The sequence below is a fragment of the Elephantulus edwardii genome, unplaced genomic scaffold (genome assembly GCF_000299155.1).
Source record: "Elephantulus edwardii isolate Elephantulus edwardi_28Jun2011 unplaced genomic scaffold, EleEdw1.0 scaffold00007, whole genome shotgun sequence".
Taxonomy (NCBI): Eukaryota; Metazoa; Chordata; class Mammalia; order Macroscelidea; family Macroscelididae; genus Elephantulus; species Elephantulus edwardii.
Genome location: NW_006399757.1, coordinates 34,433,002 through 34,453,064, shown reverse-complemented (window position 1 = coordinate 34,453,064; position 20,063 = coordinate 34,433,002). Strand labels below are relative to the sequence as shown.

General features: G+C 42.4%; 1 protein-coding gene across 1 annotated transcript in view; it reads left to right on the top strand.

Moving 5' to 3' along the window:
* The window catches only part of HTR7 (5-hydroxytryptamine (serotonin) receptor 7, adenylate cyclase-coupled), a 53,939-nt gene extending 50,075 nt beyond the window's left edge, over nt 1–3,864 (top strand). The window contains exon 2 of the mRNA XM_006880327.1: nt 3,096–3,864. Coding sequence (XP_006880389.1) covers nt 3,096–3,864 — 769 coding nt within the window. The remainder of the gene's footprint in view (nt 1–3,095) is intronic.
* The last annotated feature ends 16,199 nt before the right edge of the window (nt 3,865–20,063 follow it).

The window sequence follows — 20,063 nt, the reverse complement described above, 5'->3', positions numbered from 1 at the left end:
TTTTAAAAATAAAATTTTATTTTAATTGTGATTTTAATGAACGCTTACAGAGAAGTTAGATTTTCATTCATTCATTGTTGCACATTTTACCCCCTTGCCCTCTCCTCCTCCTCCTCCCCCAGTTCACTTTTTTTTTTTAAGTATTCATTCCTTTTTAAATAGAGTATCTGCGTTTAACTTTGGGGCAGGGGTATGCTTAACTGTGGCCTTTCAGAACCTTCTCCACAGGCATTTTCTCATTTCCTTACACCCCCCCCCTTTTTTCCTTTTGAATTTCCTCCATTTTTCTTCCTTAGCTTCATACTAAGACCTGTGTTAAATTCTTTTGCATATTCCCTCAGTTATCAGTTCTCACTTCCCCTTTCTCACCTTGCTTTCTCTTCCCTTCTTTCCTCCCAGCCTCCTTTCCTCTTTTCCCTTTCTCTTTAAGCTCTTATCCTTGCAATCCTAGGAAAACTCCCCTCTCTCTTTTGTTCTTCTACTTGAAAGCCAAAGTATAATTGTAATCACTGTGATAAACATAAGAGTGGTGCTTGAATCAGGTTTACGAAGAAAAAGGGGAAGGCAGGTGTCATGAAAATAGTCAGTGCCACCACCACTTGAAGTCAATGGAGGTGAGAAATCTCCTTCAGAATCACCATAGTTTTCAGTCCTAGTCAACTCCTGCAGAAATTTTCCCGAGTTTCCAGTTCTTCAAGATTTTGTCTGTTTCCATCACTGCCTAGTCCCCAATATTTAGGACAGTATCTGGCTCATCCAGAAGCTTCAACAGTATTTGGTGAATGAATAAATATATATTCTTGAGCACTAAGTGACTCTTGACATACTCTGCTTCACTACAGTTCTATTTTAAGTGTTGCAAGGATGCTAATTTTTTTATTGTAAAAAAAAGTGTCAAGATCCTTTGTCAGTTTGCTGTATTAAGGTAACCTGGGGTTGCTTTGAAGCTGAACCTTGTGCCATTGGCATGTCAAATGCCATAATGGTTATCCATGGTAGACAGTGTTTGGTGGAGCTCCCAGTTTGAGACAGGCTTGGAAGCTGGAGTGGCATCCACTTTGTAAACAACATGCCTCCGGAAACTCTATGAACTTTGAGAAATGATGATTGTTATGGAAAGGCTTTAGGCCTTTTGTTAATAGGGTTGTACTAAGTTGTGCTCACCTCTATGGCAATAAAAAACAATAACAAACAATTTAAGTACAACACTTGAGGCTGTTCCTACTTTTGGTTTTGGTTTTTTTTGTTTTGTGGGTTTTTTTTTTTTTATTCAAAACTACCAACTCCCAGACTTTTAGAAAATAACCTGTTGATAGGTTGTAGATTTTCTATATATCATTCCTTCATCCTAGTTAAAGATTTAAAGAGCTTCTCTCTACTATATACATATTTTTTTACATTGATTATATGTACATATGAAAAAGAAGTGGCGAGCTTTTACCTGTCTTTGCCTCGTGTTCCCCTCGCATCCTCCCCCAGAGCTAAGCTGGTTAAATATGGAGGAAAAAGAACAAATTTGGCAAGCTGAGTAAAAGTTAAGCATTTGGTAAAACATTTCCTTATGGTATTTTTTTCTTTTGCATAATCTAATAAACTCCCCCCCCCCCAAACTACTGACATCAGAGTTGGGAAAATAGTCACTATTGGGTAACAATGAGTTGAATCAACTCAAAAGCGATGGGTATTAACATAGTAACAATCACTGAGAGAATTTAATATTTTTAAGAACCATTCCATTACTTGTGGTCTATCTCAAAACTGGAGAGATGAGGCAGATCATTTATACTTTGTTGTTGTTGTTGTTATGTGCCGTCGAGTCGTTTCCGACTCATAGCGACCCTATGCACAACAGCCCTAAACCCTGCTCTATCCTGCGCCAACAGCACCACCTCTGACACACCCATCCCGATTACCCCAGTCACTGAATCGATCCATCTCATAGAGGGTCTTCCCCTCCTGCGCTGTCCCTCCACCCTCCCAAGCATGATGTCCCTCTCCAAGGACCCGTCCCTCCTGGCAACATGTCCAAAGTATGTCAGACGAAGCCCCAGAATCCTTGCCTCCAAGGAGTAGCTTGGTTTAATCCTCTCCAAGATGAATCTGTTTGTTTTCCTGGCAGTCCATGGTACATTCAGTACCCTTCTCCAGCACCACAGCTCAAAAGCATCCACTCTCCTTCTGTCCTCCCTAGTCATTGTCCAACTCTCTGATGCATAATAAGCGATTGCAAAGACCATGGCCTGTATCAGGCGCACCTTAGTCTCTATAGAGACACTGTTGCTCCTGAGTACCTTTGAGAGGTCCCTAACAGCAGACTTTCCCATCGCAATACGCTTTTTGATTTCCTGACTGCTGGTACCAAGAGTGTTGACTGTGGAGCCGAGCAAACTGAAGCTGTGAACAATCTCAATCTCTTCACATCATCCATCCTGACGCTGCCAATTGGTCCAGTGGCGAGAATCTTTATAGTATAAAATCCTTATAGTATAAAATATCCTCTCCTGATATTGTTCTTGTGTAAGATTTAGGACGTTGGGGTGGGAGAGAAAGATCACTGCACCTTCCAGTTCACAAACTTCAAGAGTTCCCAACATCTCACCAGGATCTTAAGGAAATGGGGCAAAGAGATGAGAATAAATAAGACCTGGCCTGGATTAAAGCGAGCAGGTGTGTCATATAAGCATTTGCAAACCTTGCTTAGCCCTGAAGCCAATCCCTCCCCTTCCATCCGCTTCAGGATGGACATCTCTCTGGCCGGGTTGGCTTTGGTATTCTCAGTCCTGGAAAGGGCTGGTTTTCTCTAGTGTGGCCAACTCCGCGCAATGTCAGATGCTGCAAGGTGTGTGTGTGTTGGGGGGGCGGGGGTGAAGATAATAAAAGGGCCTCAGAGAGCTCCTACGCGGAACTCTGGCGGTGCCTTAGGCTGACCTGGAATAAAAATGGGCAGCATCCCTGCACCTTAGTTTACTCTTCTGCAAAATGGGAATAATGAAGCCTCCCCAGAAGGATTGGCATGAGGCTTGGCGCTAGCGGTTCGTGCCCAGCTGGCAGCTCTTTTTCAGTGGTCACCTGTTGCCTTCCCTTTTGCTTGCTAGGTACCTCGGCATCACCAGGCCCCTCACTTACCCGGTGAGGCAGAGTGGACGGTGCATGGCCAAGATGGTGCTGGCCGTCTGGCTGCTTTCGGCCTCCATCACTCTGCCGCCGCTCTTCGGCTGGGCCCAGAACGTGAACGACAACAAAGTGTGCTTGATCAGCCAGGACTTCGGCTACACCATTTACTCTACCGCCGTGGCGTTCTACATCCCCATGTCGGTCATGCTCTTCATGTATTACCAGATCTACAAGGCGGCTAAGAAGAGCGCCGCCCGCCACCGGTTCCCAGGCTTCCCGCCGCGCGCGCTGGAGCCGGTGCTCGCCGTGCACCCGGGCGGCAGCGTGGTGCGCACGCACAGGGAGGCGGAGGACTGCGCCCACATCACGCGCCTGCTGCGCCAGGAGCGGAGGAACATCTCCATCTTCAAGCGCGAGCAGAAGGCCGCCACCACGCTGGGCATCATCGTGGGTGCTTTCACCGTCTGCTGGCTGCCCTTCTTCCTCCTGTCCACCGCCCGGCCCTTCATCTGCGGCACCGCCTGCAGCTGCATCCCACTGTGGGTGGAGAGGACTTTCCTGTGGCTGGGTTACGCGAACTCCCTGATTAACCCGTTCATCTACGCCTTCTTCAACCGCGACCTGAGGACCACCTACCGCAACTTGCTGAGGTGTAGATACCGCAACATCAACCGCAAGCTGTCGGCAGCTGGCATGCATGAGGCCCTCCGGCTTGCAGAAAGGCCCGAGCGCTCCGAGTTTCTGCTGTAAGGTTAGTAATCCCTGTGTCACCCTCTCTCCATCCATACACCCCCCCTTAGATGACCCTTATTCTTGAGGCCACCACAGAAATCGTCCTCACTCAATAGCTACTTAGTTTTCTACCAAACATGCCAAATTGGAGTTGAGAATAATACAGGTGCTAATCCTTGACCCTGGTACCATCCCCAAAAGATGCTTAACTGAATTAGAAGAGGGGATCGAGTTTATTTGCTTATGAATGGCATCCAATGTGACTGGCCACAAGGAAGGGCGAAGATCGTTTCCATTATTTTGCTCATAAATAACATTACTATTTTATTTCCCCATCTCTCTGATCCATGTCACATCGTCATTTTAATTGCTATTATTTTTCCATCCAGTAAAACTTTTTTGATGACTGCAGCCTTCATTGCTCAGTTTTTCTATTGAGGAAGGACGCAAAGGCATTTTCTCCAGCATGCAGTTAACACTCACACAGGCTAAAAAGAAGAGGCCTGGGAGAGCGGAGAGCCGGAGAATGGTGAGATGCAAGGATGGGATATAGTCAAGCAGCGGGAGCCTTCCCCGCAGTGCTGGCCCTCTCCCTCGGCACCTGCCTACTGTTAACGGTTGTGGAATTTGCGTAAGGGGAGGGGATCTTTGTTTGTGGGGTGCCATCGAGTCAATCCCAATCCATAGGGAATAATGCTCCAGGTGGAGTAGAACTGCCCCATTGAATTTCCAAGACTGCAGACCTTCAGGGAAGCCGCTGCCCTGGCTTTTCATTGAGAAGTTGGTGGGCTTAAACTGCTGACCTTTAGTTAGCAATCCAGGCACCTAAGCCACTGTGCCACAGGTGCTTTCTTAAGTTAGGGTGTCGGGATCTGAAAAAGGATAACAAAGGACTGATGGTGATAAACAGTTGGCAAGTTTCACATGTAACCCACTTGTTAATGAATTGGCCTTTGTCGGAATGGAAGGAAGCAATAGCAAAGTGTGGTCAGTGCGTCACAGGAAGATTTTGCTATGAAATCTTCAAGTGAAGATTGAGATAGGTGCGACATCTGCATGTTTAAAGGCTGAAGGGAATGAGAAAATGGAAGGTGCTGGAAGGAGGCCATATTAGTGTTGAGCACGACAGGAGGAGCCTGTAGAAAGGTAGAAACCAGTGAAGTAACGATCATTATAGCTGACTGGGAGCTGCCTGATAATTTTGCCCAATCCTTTCCCTTGACCTGGAGAATAAGAGGTCCTACCATCACCTGCTATGCATCAGAGAGCTGGACATTGACTAGGGATGATAGAAGAATTGATGCCTTTGAGTTGTGTGGTGTTGGAGAAAGCTATTGAATATACCACAGAGTGCTAAGAGAGAGAACAGGTTTGTCCTGGAGAGGGTTAAACCAGGCTGCTCCTTGAAGGCAAGGATTTTGAAGCTTCATCTGACATACTTTGGACATGTTGCAAGGAGGGAACAGTCCTTGGAGAGGGATGTCATGCTTAAAAGGGTGGAGGGACAGTGCAGGAGAGGAAGACCCTCAATGAGATGGATTTATTCAGTGACTGGAGTAATGGGGGTAGGTGTGTTGGAGACAATGAGATTGGCACAGGATAGGGCAGGGTTTAGGGCTGTTGTACACAGGGTTGCTATGAGTTGCAGGTGGCTTGATGGCACATAACAACAACAACAATCATTTGCTAGTAATATAACTTACTTTAGGTCCCACCTCACTTAAATCTTAATTGCTAGACTGCTTTCCATCATACCTCTGTCAGTTAATTGTACTGTGTTCGCTCCATGTTGCTGTGATGCTGGGCTCTGCCATTAGTATTTTAAATATCAAGAAGGTCACCCCTGGTGAGCGGGTTTCAGCAGAGCGTCCAGACTAAGACAGACTAGGAGTAAGGACTGGTGATTTACTTCTGAAAAATTAGCCAATGAAAGCCTTATGAATAGCAGCAGAGCATTGCCCGATATAATACCAGAATGTAAGACCCTAAGATTGGTCGGCACTCAAAATATGACTAGGGAAGAGCTGCTTCAAAGTCAAGTCCACTTCAGTGTCACAGGTAGAGTAAGCCTTCCTTTGCTGATGTGGTCCAGATCAAAATCAGAGGAAACAGCTACAAGCCTTCATTAATAGTTGGGACATAAAGTCTATGAAGTATGATTCTAGGAGAATTGGGAATTGTTAAAAATGAAATAGAATGCATAAGTCAGCTGAAATGGACAAGTGTTGGCCATTTTGAAGTAGACAAGCATATGATCTGCTATGCTGGGAATAACAAAGGAGGATAGTATTTCATTGTCAAAAAAGAACATTTCAAGATCATTCCTAATATATAATGCTGTCTGACAGAATAATACCCATAGGCATACAGGGAAGGTGTGTTAATACGACTTTTATTCACATATATGCACCAGCCCCTGTAACCAAAGGTGAAGACACTAAAGAATTCAGCCAACTTGTACAATCTGAAATTGATCAAATGTGCACTCAGGATGTATTGATAACTACTGGTGATTGAAATGTGAAAGTTTAAATAATGAAGAAGGATTGGTAGTTGGAAAAAATATAGCCTTAGTGATAGAAACAATGACGGCATTTTATAATTTTTTGTGGTAAGTTGACTGATTCATTGTAAAGACTATATTTAATAGCAGCTATCCATATGGACATCACCGAATAGAATACACAGGGATCATCAGAACAACTACAGCTATAGAAATAAGTGATGGGAAAACTCAGTATCACTGGTCAGAACAAGGCCAGCGATCAAATGTAGAAGAGCAGTCAAGTATGCAAGTTAAAGCTGAAGTGGAGGAAAATGAAAACAAGTTCACAAAAGCCAAAATATGTCCTTAAGTATATCCTGGCTGAAGTCAGAGATCATCTCAGCAACAGATTGAAGATCAGATGGGTTGGAGGATGCCATCAAGGACATCTTAGATGAAGAAAACAAAAGGTTATTTTAAAAAATAAAGACTAAAATAAATATTAGAGGAGACTGTGAAGCATGCCAAAGAACAAAAAAAGAAATCTAAGAAATGGTGGAGTAAGGGAACCGAACAGAAGATGTCACACGGCAGCTTGGAAAGATAACGCAGTGTTCAAATGAAATGTGCAAAGACCAGGAGCTAGAAAACCAAAAGGGTTTTCACACTTGGCATCTCTTAAACTGGAATTGCTAAGAAAGAAATTCAAGGCTCAATTTGCAATGTTGAAAGATTCTGTGAGAAAAATGTCTAATGACACGAAATAAATCAAAAGAAGTGGAAGGAATAAATCGAGCTGTTGCACCAAAACAAATGGATCAATCAGAAGGCAGCCTATGATGATAGTATTGAAATAAGACGTTCAGGCTGCACTAAAAGCTTTGGCGAAAAGCAAGACTCAATTTTCTTGATCAGACTAAAAAAATGCTTGCACTTGGGAATCTTACACAGGATACCTGAGTGAATAGAAGGAAAGGACTCTGAATACTTCCATACAACTTTTACTCACTACTCTAAATTATAATCTTTTCCATTTTCACAAGATTACAAATACTAATAATGCCAAAACAAATGTATTAATAATGTTGTTGTTATGTGCCATCAAGTCTCCTGTGACTCATAGAGATCCTATGTACAACAGCCCTCAACCCTGGTCTATCCCGTGCCAATCTTATTGTCTTCTACACACCTATCGCCGTTACCCCAGTCACTGAATCAGTCCATCTCATTGAGGGTCTTCCTCACTTGCGCTATCCCTCCACCTTCCCAAGCATGACATCCCTCCTCAAGGATTGGTCCCTCCTTGCAAAATGTCCAAAGTATGTGAGACGAAGCTTCAAAATCTTTGCCTCCAAAGAGCAGCCTGGTTTCCCCTTTCCAGAACGAACCTGTTTGTTCTCTTAGCAGTCCATGGTATATTCAACAGTCTTCTCCAACACCACAGCTCAAAGGCATCGATATTCTCCTTCTATCATCCCTAGTCATTGTCCAACTCTCTGCATAGCAAGTGATTGCAAAGACCATGACCTGTATCAGGCACACCTTAGTCTCTAGACTGACGTCATTGCTCTTAAGTACTCTGGAGAAGTCTCTGACAGCAGAGTTTCCCAGTGCAGTACCTCTTTTAATATCCTGGCTGCTGGTGCCAAAAGTGAAACCAAGCAAAACTAAAGCTGTAATGATATAGACAGGAATTACCTTCCCTCCTCTCCAACTCGATGCCTTTCTTTATGGATTTGTTTTGAATTGCCATAAATTGCTTTTAAGTATCATGCTTTGATGACTTCTGTTCCTTGACGTTGTAATGATAAGCAACACTTAACAGCTCCATTATAGAAAAATAAAAGAGTATAGATAAATTTTGTGAAGTGATTTTGAAGCAGCTCTTTCCTTCTCTCCCCCTTGGCCTTCCCTGGTGATGAAATTGTCCCTTTAAAGAGTCTCTTGTTATCTCTGTCTATTACAGCGATGCTTAGGGATGAGTAACCCTGGATTTCTACCCTGAGTTCTATCAGGGTTTATTGTTAAAGATTTGAAATTCATAGTGATTCTACACTTCCTGGTGGGAACCAGTGATTAAAATACAATGAACTCCAGTGGAAATTAGAGAGAATTAGAGAATTCTAATTAGAAGTTAGAGAGGATTCCCAGAAATTCCGAGTGTTTGTGAGGAGTATTCCTTTAAAGTCAGAAACAAACAAAATATTTCCTGCTTCATAGACAGCCCCCCTACCCTACCACATATGAACAGTGTTGTTTTCCTCGGCATTAAGTAGAACTTTATTTATTTTTTTTTTTAAATCATCAAGCAGCAACCCGAATAGCTTATTTGCTTATTGTGCTTCAGTGGCAGCCCTTTGCACTTTGTAATATCTCTAAGCAGTAGGGAGAGCAGGTGATTGCTCTTTTTGCCATTTCTAATTTTCTTTGTATGTGATAAATACATATTACACAAAATAAAGTCAGGCAGTTCCGAGTGGTATAGAAGACACAGTAACCTTAGAAGGAATTTTTAAGGCAGAAATCTTGATGGACGTGATGCCTGAAGTAAATCTTGAAGAAAAGAGTTAGATTTTTATGAGTAATAACAACAGGGTTCATGGTTGACCCCAAAAGAGAGTCTTCGAGACCTGATGTGCATAGATGGGGATGGAGGTGAACAATGAAGCTGGGGCATGTCTCCAGCAGTTTGAAGAGGTTGGATCAGCATGGAGAACCAAATGGGACAAGGCGAAGGTGTACAGTGAAGGCTTTTGAACATGAGTGTGACCAGGAATGATGTTTTGGAGGAGTTTTCATTAGAAGAAGATGGATAGGCTAAGAGTGCGAAGTCTTGTGTCAGGAGAAGAAGAGCCTTGGTGCTGGGCTGCTAACCCAAAGGTTGATATCACGAACCCACCCACTCAGTGGTTGCATGGGGAAAAGACTCCTATAAAGATACAGCCAAGAAAACCCTTAGAGGTGTGTATGTGTTGTCACATGTGGCTGCTGTGAGTTGAAGTTGATTCAGGAACGGATCGATAGCAACATGTCTGGAAGTTATGCACTAGAAGGTTGGGGTTGAGAGTAAGAAGGAGGCGAAAGAAATCTGAGGCATGAGAAGTTGGCTAGAAGGTCGGTGGGGGAGGAAAGGGAGACTCCCGACGTTCAACCATGATGCTTGGAGGAATACAGTCAAGTTTATGAACCAAGCTGGGCTGAACTCCTCTAACCTGCAGATGCAGTACAGTCTGATCTTCAAGCTTAGAAAGTTCAGAGGGCATGGTCTGGGATAAGTGTCTGTAGCACATCATTGAAGACCTAGTCTGTTTCTGTCCTCTGTAAGCCAGAAGCCTGGGGTAGAAGGTCTGGGGGCTGAAGCATGGGACTTGTCCGCAGAAGCTGAGGCTGATAGCGAGACACTGTGTCTAAGGCAGAAACTGATCTGGTCACCAGGGAAACTGATATGCAGAATTGCCCATCCCAAGTGTCAGACTTAGAGGGGGAGTCACATGAGGAGACGCCAGAGGGAATCCAGGGTGACCAAGAGAGAGTGGCACTTTAAATGAAATAGGGAGACAGGGATGAGGAACCCACCCCCAGGGATGAGGGATCTCCATAACCTAGCTCTTTCAGCATAGAGCTTTAGTTTGGTAAGTCAAGGCCTGTATATAAATAAAGGGGGCAATATGATCTTCTCAGGAAGCCTTTTCCCAGCCATTAGCAAAGACTTCTCTCGGGCTCCTGCCTCTTCTATTCATCTGAGTAGGATGAAGTGAGGTCGATGGAGTTTCCTGCTTTCTGCACACATTTACCTAATGTCACCACCATGGTCTAGAGGAGAGAAGACTTCTCATTATTAGCCATCCTTCTCTTGTTAAGTAGCCCAAGTGGTAGTATTTTGAAAGCTTTTTGGGGGGGAGTAAAGCCTTTTTCCCCCCCTTTTCCTTCAATCGTGTTATGAAAGAGAATGTCTAAGTATGTTGGGGGTTATTTACAAAGGTATTAAGGGCTTGGTAACTTATACAAGCTAGGAAAAGTGTGAAAACGGCCACAGCACTTCTTTCCTTGTAGAGCTACCTACAACTCCTTAGAAGCCACAAATGATTCAAATTATGGACGGCTATAAAAATAGAATCCACTCACTACAAAATGAAAAGTCACATTTAAGATTCTGTTACATCATTTTCTTCTTTTTTCACTTTTTCTTTCTCTCTCTCTTTCTTATAGCTGGAACTACAAAGGTGGGAGAAAAGAAACGTCACGATTTATGACCAAATGCAGAATTATGGCTACAGAATAATCAAGGCGAGACAGAGGTGGAAGCAGACCAGATAATTTGCTGGGATTTCAGAGTGGAATGCAGCTTTTACCATTTCATCGAATGGCTCAGACGTGACAAGCAGAGTGATCTGTTGTACAGAGTCCCCTACGAGGGAGAGCAGTGACTTCTCCTCCTCCTCCCACCCCCTCTGTGAATCAGTCCTATTATGTGCCGTTGAATATCGTGCTCAGTTTCGACAGCTCGATCATCTCAGCAGTAAGCACTCTCACAACTGCCTTCCACATGGGAAACGGTTTCTGGTGCTTTGCATTTGTGTAAGTGCGCTCACGTGGAAGGACCTTCCCACACCCATTTTCCATACTTCTGAGTCTAGGCATTGTGGTGAATATTCGGGAAATCCTCATTTATGAGGCAGACTGCTTTTTTGGTGTATGGCAGATAGGAAGTTCCCCCCAAGCGAATTAGAGTGAGCGTAGTGTTTGAATGTGTCGCATGTCCTGTTTGAAACAGAATCCAGTTAAACTATCACAGATCATGTCCCAGAGCAGTGTGCGTGCAAAGCTTCTGTCCACTAGTTCAGCTCTTCTGCAGGGTCCCAGTGACTTTCCCTACCCGTGTACTTTCTTATTAACTCACTTAACTGTCATGGCATAACTCAGGAAGAGATCTCAGGACAGAAAGCGTCTCAGAATCAGGGTCAAGGTTTTACTCGGGCCCACACTTCTGCCAGGGGTCCTGAGAGGTGAACGAGATTCCTTCAATGAGACTTTTGTTGTTGTTGTTAACCTAGATGAGGAGTGAGTACCTGCCTAGTATACTTTGTATATGTTGGTTGCATTTTGCTGTGGTTACTGCTGCAGAACTTTTGACTAATATAATTTGCATAAAGGTGCAAAGTGACCACTAGCTGGTTCCTCACTGTTTGTTAGGTGGAAGGATGCAGAGGACCAGCAGGGTTCTGTGAAAGATTGTAATGTTTCTGGAGAGTAAGAAGGTCAATTCTCATTGAGCAGCATTGCACTGAATAGAATTGTGTGGTTGAAGGTGCCCTGAGCCACTTTGAGGCAAAACCACAGAACACCAGTGTGTCTGTTCCAGGGAATTTGTCTTTCTCCTTATCCCAGATCAAAATGTGTGCCTGGATGATTGTGCTTTTTCCCCCTCCCCCTAAAGGTGGTAGACTTTAAGGTCTAGTAAGCAGAAGAGTCCCTTAGACAGATAGTGTAAGGTGGCTTAATAAGCGTGGCAGCTAGGAGCTAAGGAGACAGAATAGTCCATCAGAAAAGAAGAGAACTTTTGAGGGGAAGAACCGAGTGCAAGCCTTCATTTGATAAAAGAAAGCTGAAAGAGAGTATTTATTATTTTCCTACAGTAAATGAAGCCGGTTGCTCACGGAATAATGTGGAGTTGCAACGTGAACTATGAACTTCTTCCAATTTTCATTGACATTGCTTCTTGCCAGATACTGGAAAGGGTCTGCCTTTCCTGCAAAGGGAGGTGGACACTGTCCTTTCAGACAAATCTTGTGCAAATCCTTGAGCCTCAGATTTCCTGAAGTGACTGTATGTACTTATGACTACAATGGTTCAATATTACCAGATAAATGTTGTTAAACTTTGAAAATGTTTTACTCTACTACACTAAACAAATAAAGTTTATTTGTAGCCGTGCTAAAGCATGCCAAGTAATGATTTTTTTTTTAAATTACAGGTCTAATGCCATAGTTGCTAAATATAGAATGAAAAAAGGTCATGCTTTATATATTATCTAAAATCCTAACAGGTAGCTAAGATGGTTCTGTACTTAATTGCATTTCACTTCAAGGATTCTTTCAAGTTGCATTTTTTTATTTTATTTTAAAAGAAATAAGCATTCATGCTGTGGTTTGATTAATGAGCGTTAGTTAAGCTTCTACTCCATTCAGTACTCCGCTCAGAGATGAGCAAGGCACAGTTAATACCTGTAAGGAGTTTGCCATCAAGCAGAAGACAGTTTAGATTGTTGCAATTAACAGTGTAGTAAATGCCGTAGCAATTTACGTGTAGAAACACATTTCTCTCCCTGGTAGATGACAGGGCATTGTAGTTAATAGAATTGATTTTGCTTCTCAAATGTATTTGTTTCATTTTAAAAATTAGAGCCATAGCTATTCAAATTAGCCCTTTATCCTGCCTGACTTAAACACCAGATTACTAACCTCTCTGCTTTATTCCAACCACAGAGGCCAAACATCAGTGCAAAAGAAAGAGTAAAACGTGAGAGGTAATGGGAAAACAGCAGCCCCTTATCAATGCTGTCTCATGTATGAAGTAATTTGCCATTTCTTCCAGAGGTACAACTTCTGATTTTAACTAAGAGTTGGGGAAATAGTTAAAGGAAACATCTTACCGAAGTTTTGTAACTGTTCAAGCACGTTTGATTCTTCCCTCTTCTTACTTTAAGGTGTCAGCTGTCATCTTCTGGCAAGACTGAGGACTGGAAAACCTTGCTTGGGAAGCAAAGATCTTGTAAGGGATAATTGAATCACTGTCATTTTAGTGTTTAGTTTTATTCTGTAAAGATTAAACATTTATGGAGTCCTGAGGTTTCCTGGAAACTATTTCATAATTCTTAAAGCATGTACTATAGTGCCATGTCCTGGAGTCCTTTAGGTATGTGTATTTGATGATCATACTTTCATTCTGTTTAATTTGATGCACTGATTGCGGGCATGAAACCAGCAGTATAAGTAGAAAATGGAGGCAGTTTTCCAAGTAGTTGATGTTAATGTAATAATTTCTGCATTACCATCTAGGGATAATGGGAATTTCCTCCCAGTCTTTTGAGATTGTCAACTCAGCTTAACAGATAAAAATGCTTGAAAAACATGCAATTTTAAAATAGCCCTGCCTCATCCTACTTCAAGACCTGCCTACATGTTTTCTGGAATGCTCTACTGCCCAATTATTTAGTGTGCATTATTTGTCACTGTCCGGTAACTTCAGCAGCAGGGATCATGGTATGTCTGTGTTGCTCATCAGATAAGCCTGGTATCTAGCACTCTTCACAGGATGGTTACAGTAGGCATGCCATAAATATTTCTTTAAGGAGGAAAAGAAGAGGAAAGTCGAAGAATAACAAAATGAAGGAAAAGGAGAGGAGAAGGAAGGACTAGAGGAATTAGAAGGAGAGAAGGAGGAAGGGAAGAAGAAAGGGCGGCATGGGGAAAGGAGCAGAGGTGGAGAAGGGAAGAGAAAGGGCAGGAGGAAAGGAGGACAGACTGAGCTGCCTTGTTAGCCACTAAGTAGTCACCTTGACTCATGGCAAGCAAACAAAATGCTCCCCGGTCTCCTGTCATCCCCATAATTTGTTGCAAGTCCAGCCATTGTGATCCACAAGGTTTTCCTTGACTGTCAGAAGTAAATCACCAGATGTTTTTTCCTAGTTTGTTTCAGTCTGGAAAAACCACTGAAACCTGTTCAACATCATAGCAACACAGACGTTTCCAGTGACAGATTGTGGCTGTGCACAAATTGGCTGGGAATTGGGCCTAGATCTCCTGCGTAGGGGGGTGAGAAGACCACCATCCAGCTCGACTTGTGCCCTTTCAGTTCCCAGGTGAGGAAACATGCAGGCGCAGTGTCAAGTGGCGTGCCCAGAGGATGGAGAGAATAAACTGAAGCTCTTGGTGTGAACCTTCACCCAGTATCAAGGGCTGCTACTTTTGCACGAGCTACTCATACCCGACGAGCAACCATCTCTTAATTTTCTGCACTAGTGGAGCAGAGCTGAGTATGTGTTCTGGCCCATATGTTGATACTTGTTTATCTACAGCTAGCCATATGGTCCCTAACAACACACAGAGAAGCCATTTGGAAACTTTTGAGAGGGTCAGCACATTTTCAAAGCACTCACAATCATTCACGTCGTGATACATACTTACTCCAAAATGTATAATTAAAGAGAGAAGTACTTTGGTAGCTATTACGTGTGAAACAAGGAGACTTTGCTCAGGGGATCTAGTTATCAGAGATAAAAGGATATTTAATTAGATCTTTCCTTAACTCGCTCTATCTGTAATTTCTATGGAAAAGGAAAGTTGTTTCTTCACTTAAAAGTCTTTGCTTTTTAAGCTCTTGCTGGACCAAATAAAATAACAATTAAAAAATTCAACAGAATGCTGCTGATGCAGTAGAAGCAATTGGGACGTGTCATCATCATCAACGCAAATGCGAATGTAAAGCTTACTTTAGCTGTTCAGATATAGGGAGTGATGAGTAGAAAATACACATCTTTCTTCCCTGGAGCAGCTGGTGGATTTGAACTGCGTGCCTTCAGGATTTGCAGTGCAGCTCGTTACCACTAGGCCACCAGAATTCCCCCAGTAACTACTAGTTACTCTTCATTATTGTCGTGACACACACACCCTGATAAAAGTGTGAATGGTGGTCAATGTCAACTCAATTTGATGGCTAGACATATGTTCAAAAGGTCTCCATTTTGTTGGCAAATATCTGATTAAGCTGCTTAGCCACAGGAACAGAAATGTGACCCACTCTTTCTTAGCCGACCCCGTGCTCACAGCAAGAATAACTCATTAACATGTAGAGCGATGCAATAATGTAGAAATTGCCTATTACCTAGCTCTGCACTTAAACCTCAACGCCTGTACATCTCTATGGGTCATAACTGCGATCTATTTAATCTGTGGATTATTTTGCTCCATCAGTTTATTAGAATTTTGGTACTAACAGTAAGCAGACCAAAGAACATATACAGAAAAACTTGTGAGTATGTAGTTATCTAGTTCACTGGTAGGACTTTACAGCCATGCATAAATGACTTGGTCATTATTAGATACTGGTCATGCTTTTCCACACTAACTGCACACAGAATTGACTAGATAATTCAATTTGCCAGTCTGTTTGGGACTGATTATTTTCAATACTAAAAACCTTGATCAGCTCTTATCAATCCAGGATGACCTGGTAGGCTGGTTAAAAGTCCTTTTCAGGGAGAAAAGTGCAACAATGAATGAATGGAAATCCAAAATCTCTGTAAATGTTCATTAAAATTAATAAAATAAAAATTTTTAAAAAGTCCCCTTCACCCTCCACAACACCACAGGGCATAATAAAAATCCCAGAACTCTTTCCATTTAAAAATTTCTGAGACCATTCTTACTTAAGAGTAAATTGTTATCCAGTGTGTAGAAAACACTGGGTTTAAGAAATAAGGTGCTGTTACCTGTGAACATCACAACATTTTTGTCTTTTATTCTGCTGTTGACACTTGGTTAAAAATTCAGTCTCTTTCTGTGCCTTACTTAAGGACCGTATAGTGAATATAAAACAGCCATCTTAAAAAGGAAATCTATTTTGATTCCTTCAGGTCAGCATTCTGGATTCAATTTAGCTGTAGATAATTAAAACATAAAAACACAGAAGAAAAAGTCCCAGTTTTAATGTTCTAATGCGTGACTGTCTCAGAGCACGTGCTGATGCAGGTAACTTCTCTGAATCCTGACCTTGCCAGATGTGCTCGTTAGATTCAAACTGTTCTTTAAGAGTCCGCATCTTTCCAATTATCCAGCCCTCCCAATAGAAGCACCCTTAGCACAGAAGTCTGCAAAAGAGCCTTGCAAACTGAGTGTTCAGCACATGTAATGATCATGCTACAGTTAGTTCTTAGCCTGGTAACTGCTAGCAATTCCGTAATTATATATTACTCATTAACAATAACCAGTTTTAAAACTTTTCTTCCTGTTCTTTTTTTTTCTGATCATATTTCTTGAAATGTAATTTATGTCTACTGAGGCTAATTTAAAACCCAAGCTTAAATTTTATGTATATTTTTTCCATTTCACTTTTCTTATCAATCACTTTTAAAAAAATACTTTGTTTCTTATTATTAAATTGTGTATCACTCATGTGCATTTTTTCCCCCACTCTGACTGTCTACAAACCAAACTCTTCTACCCCATGATTTCCCTCCCTCTCCACCCTTAACCCTCCTGCTCCCTCCACTTCCCTCTTTGGATATCCATACACATCTCACTGTCAGGGACCCTTCCAGAGTACTGAGAAGCAATGATGTCAGTCTAGAGACTATGGTGCATCTGATCCAGGCCATGGTCTATGCAGTTACTTGCTATGCATCAGAGAGCTGGACAGTGACTAAGGATGACAGAAGAATTGATGCTTTTGAGTTGTGGTGCTGAAGAAGAGTTGAATATACCAGGAACTTCCAAGAAAACAAACAAGTCTGTCTTGGAGAGGATGATACCAAGTTTCTCTTTGGAGGCTAGGATTTTGAAGCTCCGTCTCAGATACTCTGTGCATGTGGCCAAGGGGGACTGATACATGGAGGACATTATGCTCAGAAGGATGGAGAGGCAGCACAGGAGAGGAAGACCCTGGATGAAATGGATTGATAAAATAACTGGGGCAATGGGGGTAGATGTGTTGGAGTAAGTGAGACTGGCTCAGGACGAGGGGGACTTTCAGAGCTTTGTACATAGGGGTCACTGTGAGTCACAGGCAACACGATGGCACTTAAAAACAACAGTATGTTTATATTTGTGTATTTCTGTGTCTAGGTCAGTTTCCAAATGATGTTAATGCATATATTCATTTTGGATTATTGTCAGTGATAGTTGGCTCTTGGCATGGTGGAAGGTGAAGAGGACTTTTAACTGTCTACCAGGTCATCCTGGATTGATAGAGCTGATCTAGTTTCCAGTATTGAAAATAATCAGTCCCAAACAGACTGGCAAATTGAATTATATAGTCAATTCTGTGTGTTGTTAGTGTGGAAAAGCATGACCAGTATCTAATAATGACCAAATCATTTATCATGGCTGTAAAGTCCTATAACTACATACTCACAAGTTTTTCTGTACATATGCTTACTGTTAGTACTGAATTCTAGCAAGTTGATGGAACAAAATAATCCACAGATTAGATAGTTTGCAGTTATGACTCATAGAGATTTACAGGCATTGAGGTTTACGTGCAGAGCTAGGTAACAGGCAGTTCCTACATTATTGCATCACTCTTCATGTTAATGAGTTACTCTTGGTGTGAGCACGGGGTCGGCTAAGAATGAGTGCATCACATTTCTATTCATGAGACTAAGCAGCTTAATCAGATATTTGCCAGCAAAATTTAGACCTTTTGAACATATTTATAGCCTCGTATTGAGTTGACATTGACCACCATTCATACTTTCATCAGGATGTGTGTTACGACAATAATTAATAGCAGCTAGAAAGAACTGATGAACAAATTAAAACTTTGTATTGTAATATATAGGGATGCTTTGGACAGAATATTAAATGATCCAGGATGTATTAAAAGAAGATGGAAAGAATATACAGAGTCATTGTACCAAAAGAAATTGACAGACACAGAAGAATTTCATGAAACAAGATATGAGCAAGAGCCTATGGTGATGAAGGAAGAAGTTGAAGCTGCTTTGAAAGAATTGGCAAAAAATGAGGTCCCAGGAGTTGTTGGTATACCAGTTGACATATTTCAACTAACAGATGTTGCCTTAGATGTGCTCACAAGTTGTGCCAAGAACTCTGGAGGACAACCACTTGGCTTCCAACTGACTGGAAGAGATCTATACCCATTCCAAAGAAAGGTGATTTGACAGACTGTGGAAACTATTGAACAATATCATTAATATCACTTACAAGCAAGATTCTGCTGAAGATGATCCAAAACAACTGGAACAGCACATCAGCAGAGAACTTCCGGAAGTCCAGGCTGGGTTTAGAAGGGGTCATGATACTAGAGATATTCTAGCTAATGTTACATGGATCTTAGCTGAAAGCAAGTAGTACCAGAGGAATGTATATCTGTGTTTCATTGATTATGCAAAGGCGTTTGACTGTGTGGATCACAGCAAACTAACTCTGAGGAGAATGGGAACCCCAGAACATTTGTTTGTGCTGATGTGAAATCTATACTTGGACCAGGAGGCAGTTGTCAGAACAGTACAAGGAAACACTGCATGGCTCAAAACTGGGAAGAGTGTACACCAGGGATGTGTCCTGTTTCCACACCTTTTCAACCTATATGCAGAACAGATTATCCAGGAGGCTGGTCTGTATGAGGAGAAGTGCGGCATCAGCACTGGAGGAAGGTTCATCAACAATTTGCATTATGCAGATGACACAACCCTGCTTGCTGAAACTGAAGAGGACCTGAAGTGCTTGCTGCAGAAGGTCAAAGACTGCAGTCTTCAATATGGATTGAGGCTTAATATCAAGAAAACAAATACTCTCACCACTGGGCCAATGGCAGCTTCATGATAGATGGTGAAGAGATTGAGATTGTTAACAGCTTTAGATTGCTTGGCTCTGCAATCAACACTCTTGGCACCAGCAGCCAGGAAGTTAAAAGACATATTGCGATAGGAAAGTCTGCTGTTAGAGACCTCTTTAAAGTACTGAAGAGCGATGATGTCACTCTAGAGACTAAGGTGCACCCGATCCAGGCCATGGTCTTGGCAATCACTTGCTATGTGTCAAAGAGCTGGACAATAGCTAGGATGATAAAAGGAGAATTGATGCCTTTGAGCTGTGGTGTTGGAGAAGAGCATTTAATGTACCATAGACTGCTAAGAGAACAAACAGGTTTGTCCTAGAGGGGGTGAGATCAGGTTGTTCCTTAGAGGCAAGGATTCTGAAGCTTCATCTGACATACTTTGGACATGTTGCAAGGAGGGACCAGTCCTTAGTGAGGGATGTCATGCTAAGGAGTTTGGAGGGAGCGTGCAGGAAAGGAGGACCGTCTATGAGATAGATTGATTCAGTGACTGGGGAATGGGGGTAGGTGTGTCGGAGACAACAAGACTGGGACAGGATAGAGCAGGGTTTAGGGCTGTTGTACATAGGGTCACTATGAGTCGCAGTCGACTCAATGGCACGCAACAATGACAACAGAAGTTGCTGGGGGAGTTCTGGTGGCCTAGTGCTAACAAGCTGCACTACCATCCTGAAGGCATGCAGTTCAAATCCACCAGCAGCTCCAGAGAAGAAAGAGGAGTATTACTCATCAGTCATTCTGATAATCTGCAAAACAGCCCAAAAAGATTGTTGTTCCATTGTATGGATGAAGGAATTGAGGCTTATGGAGCCCAAGGCCTTAAACTTGTTAGTGAGTTTTCTCACATTGAATGTATCCTGATTTCCTTTCTACAAAGTTCATATGTGAACCTGGAAATCTACTCCTGAACTCTGAGGGGACTTATTCTAGGATCTCCAAATACCTCCTCTCTTTCACCAAGGAGTCCAAAACAGTTGTTGAAGTTTAAATCCTGGGCAGTTGTGAAGAGATCAAGGTTGTGATTCCTGAAAATTTCATCTTATTGAGTTTCTCCTTTTCTAGGTACTGGGATGATGTCAACCGTTAAACACTTGATCACTAGTAAAAAGATTGGTGCTTAGAACCCAACCAGAGGCTCCTCAGAAGCTAGGCC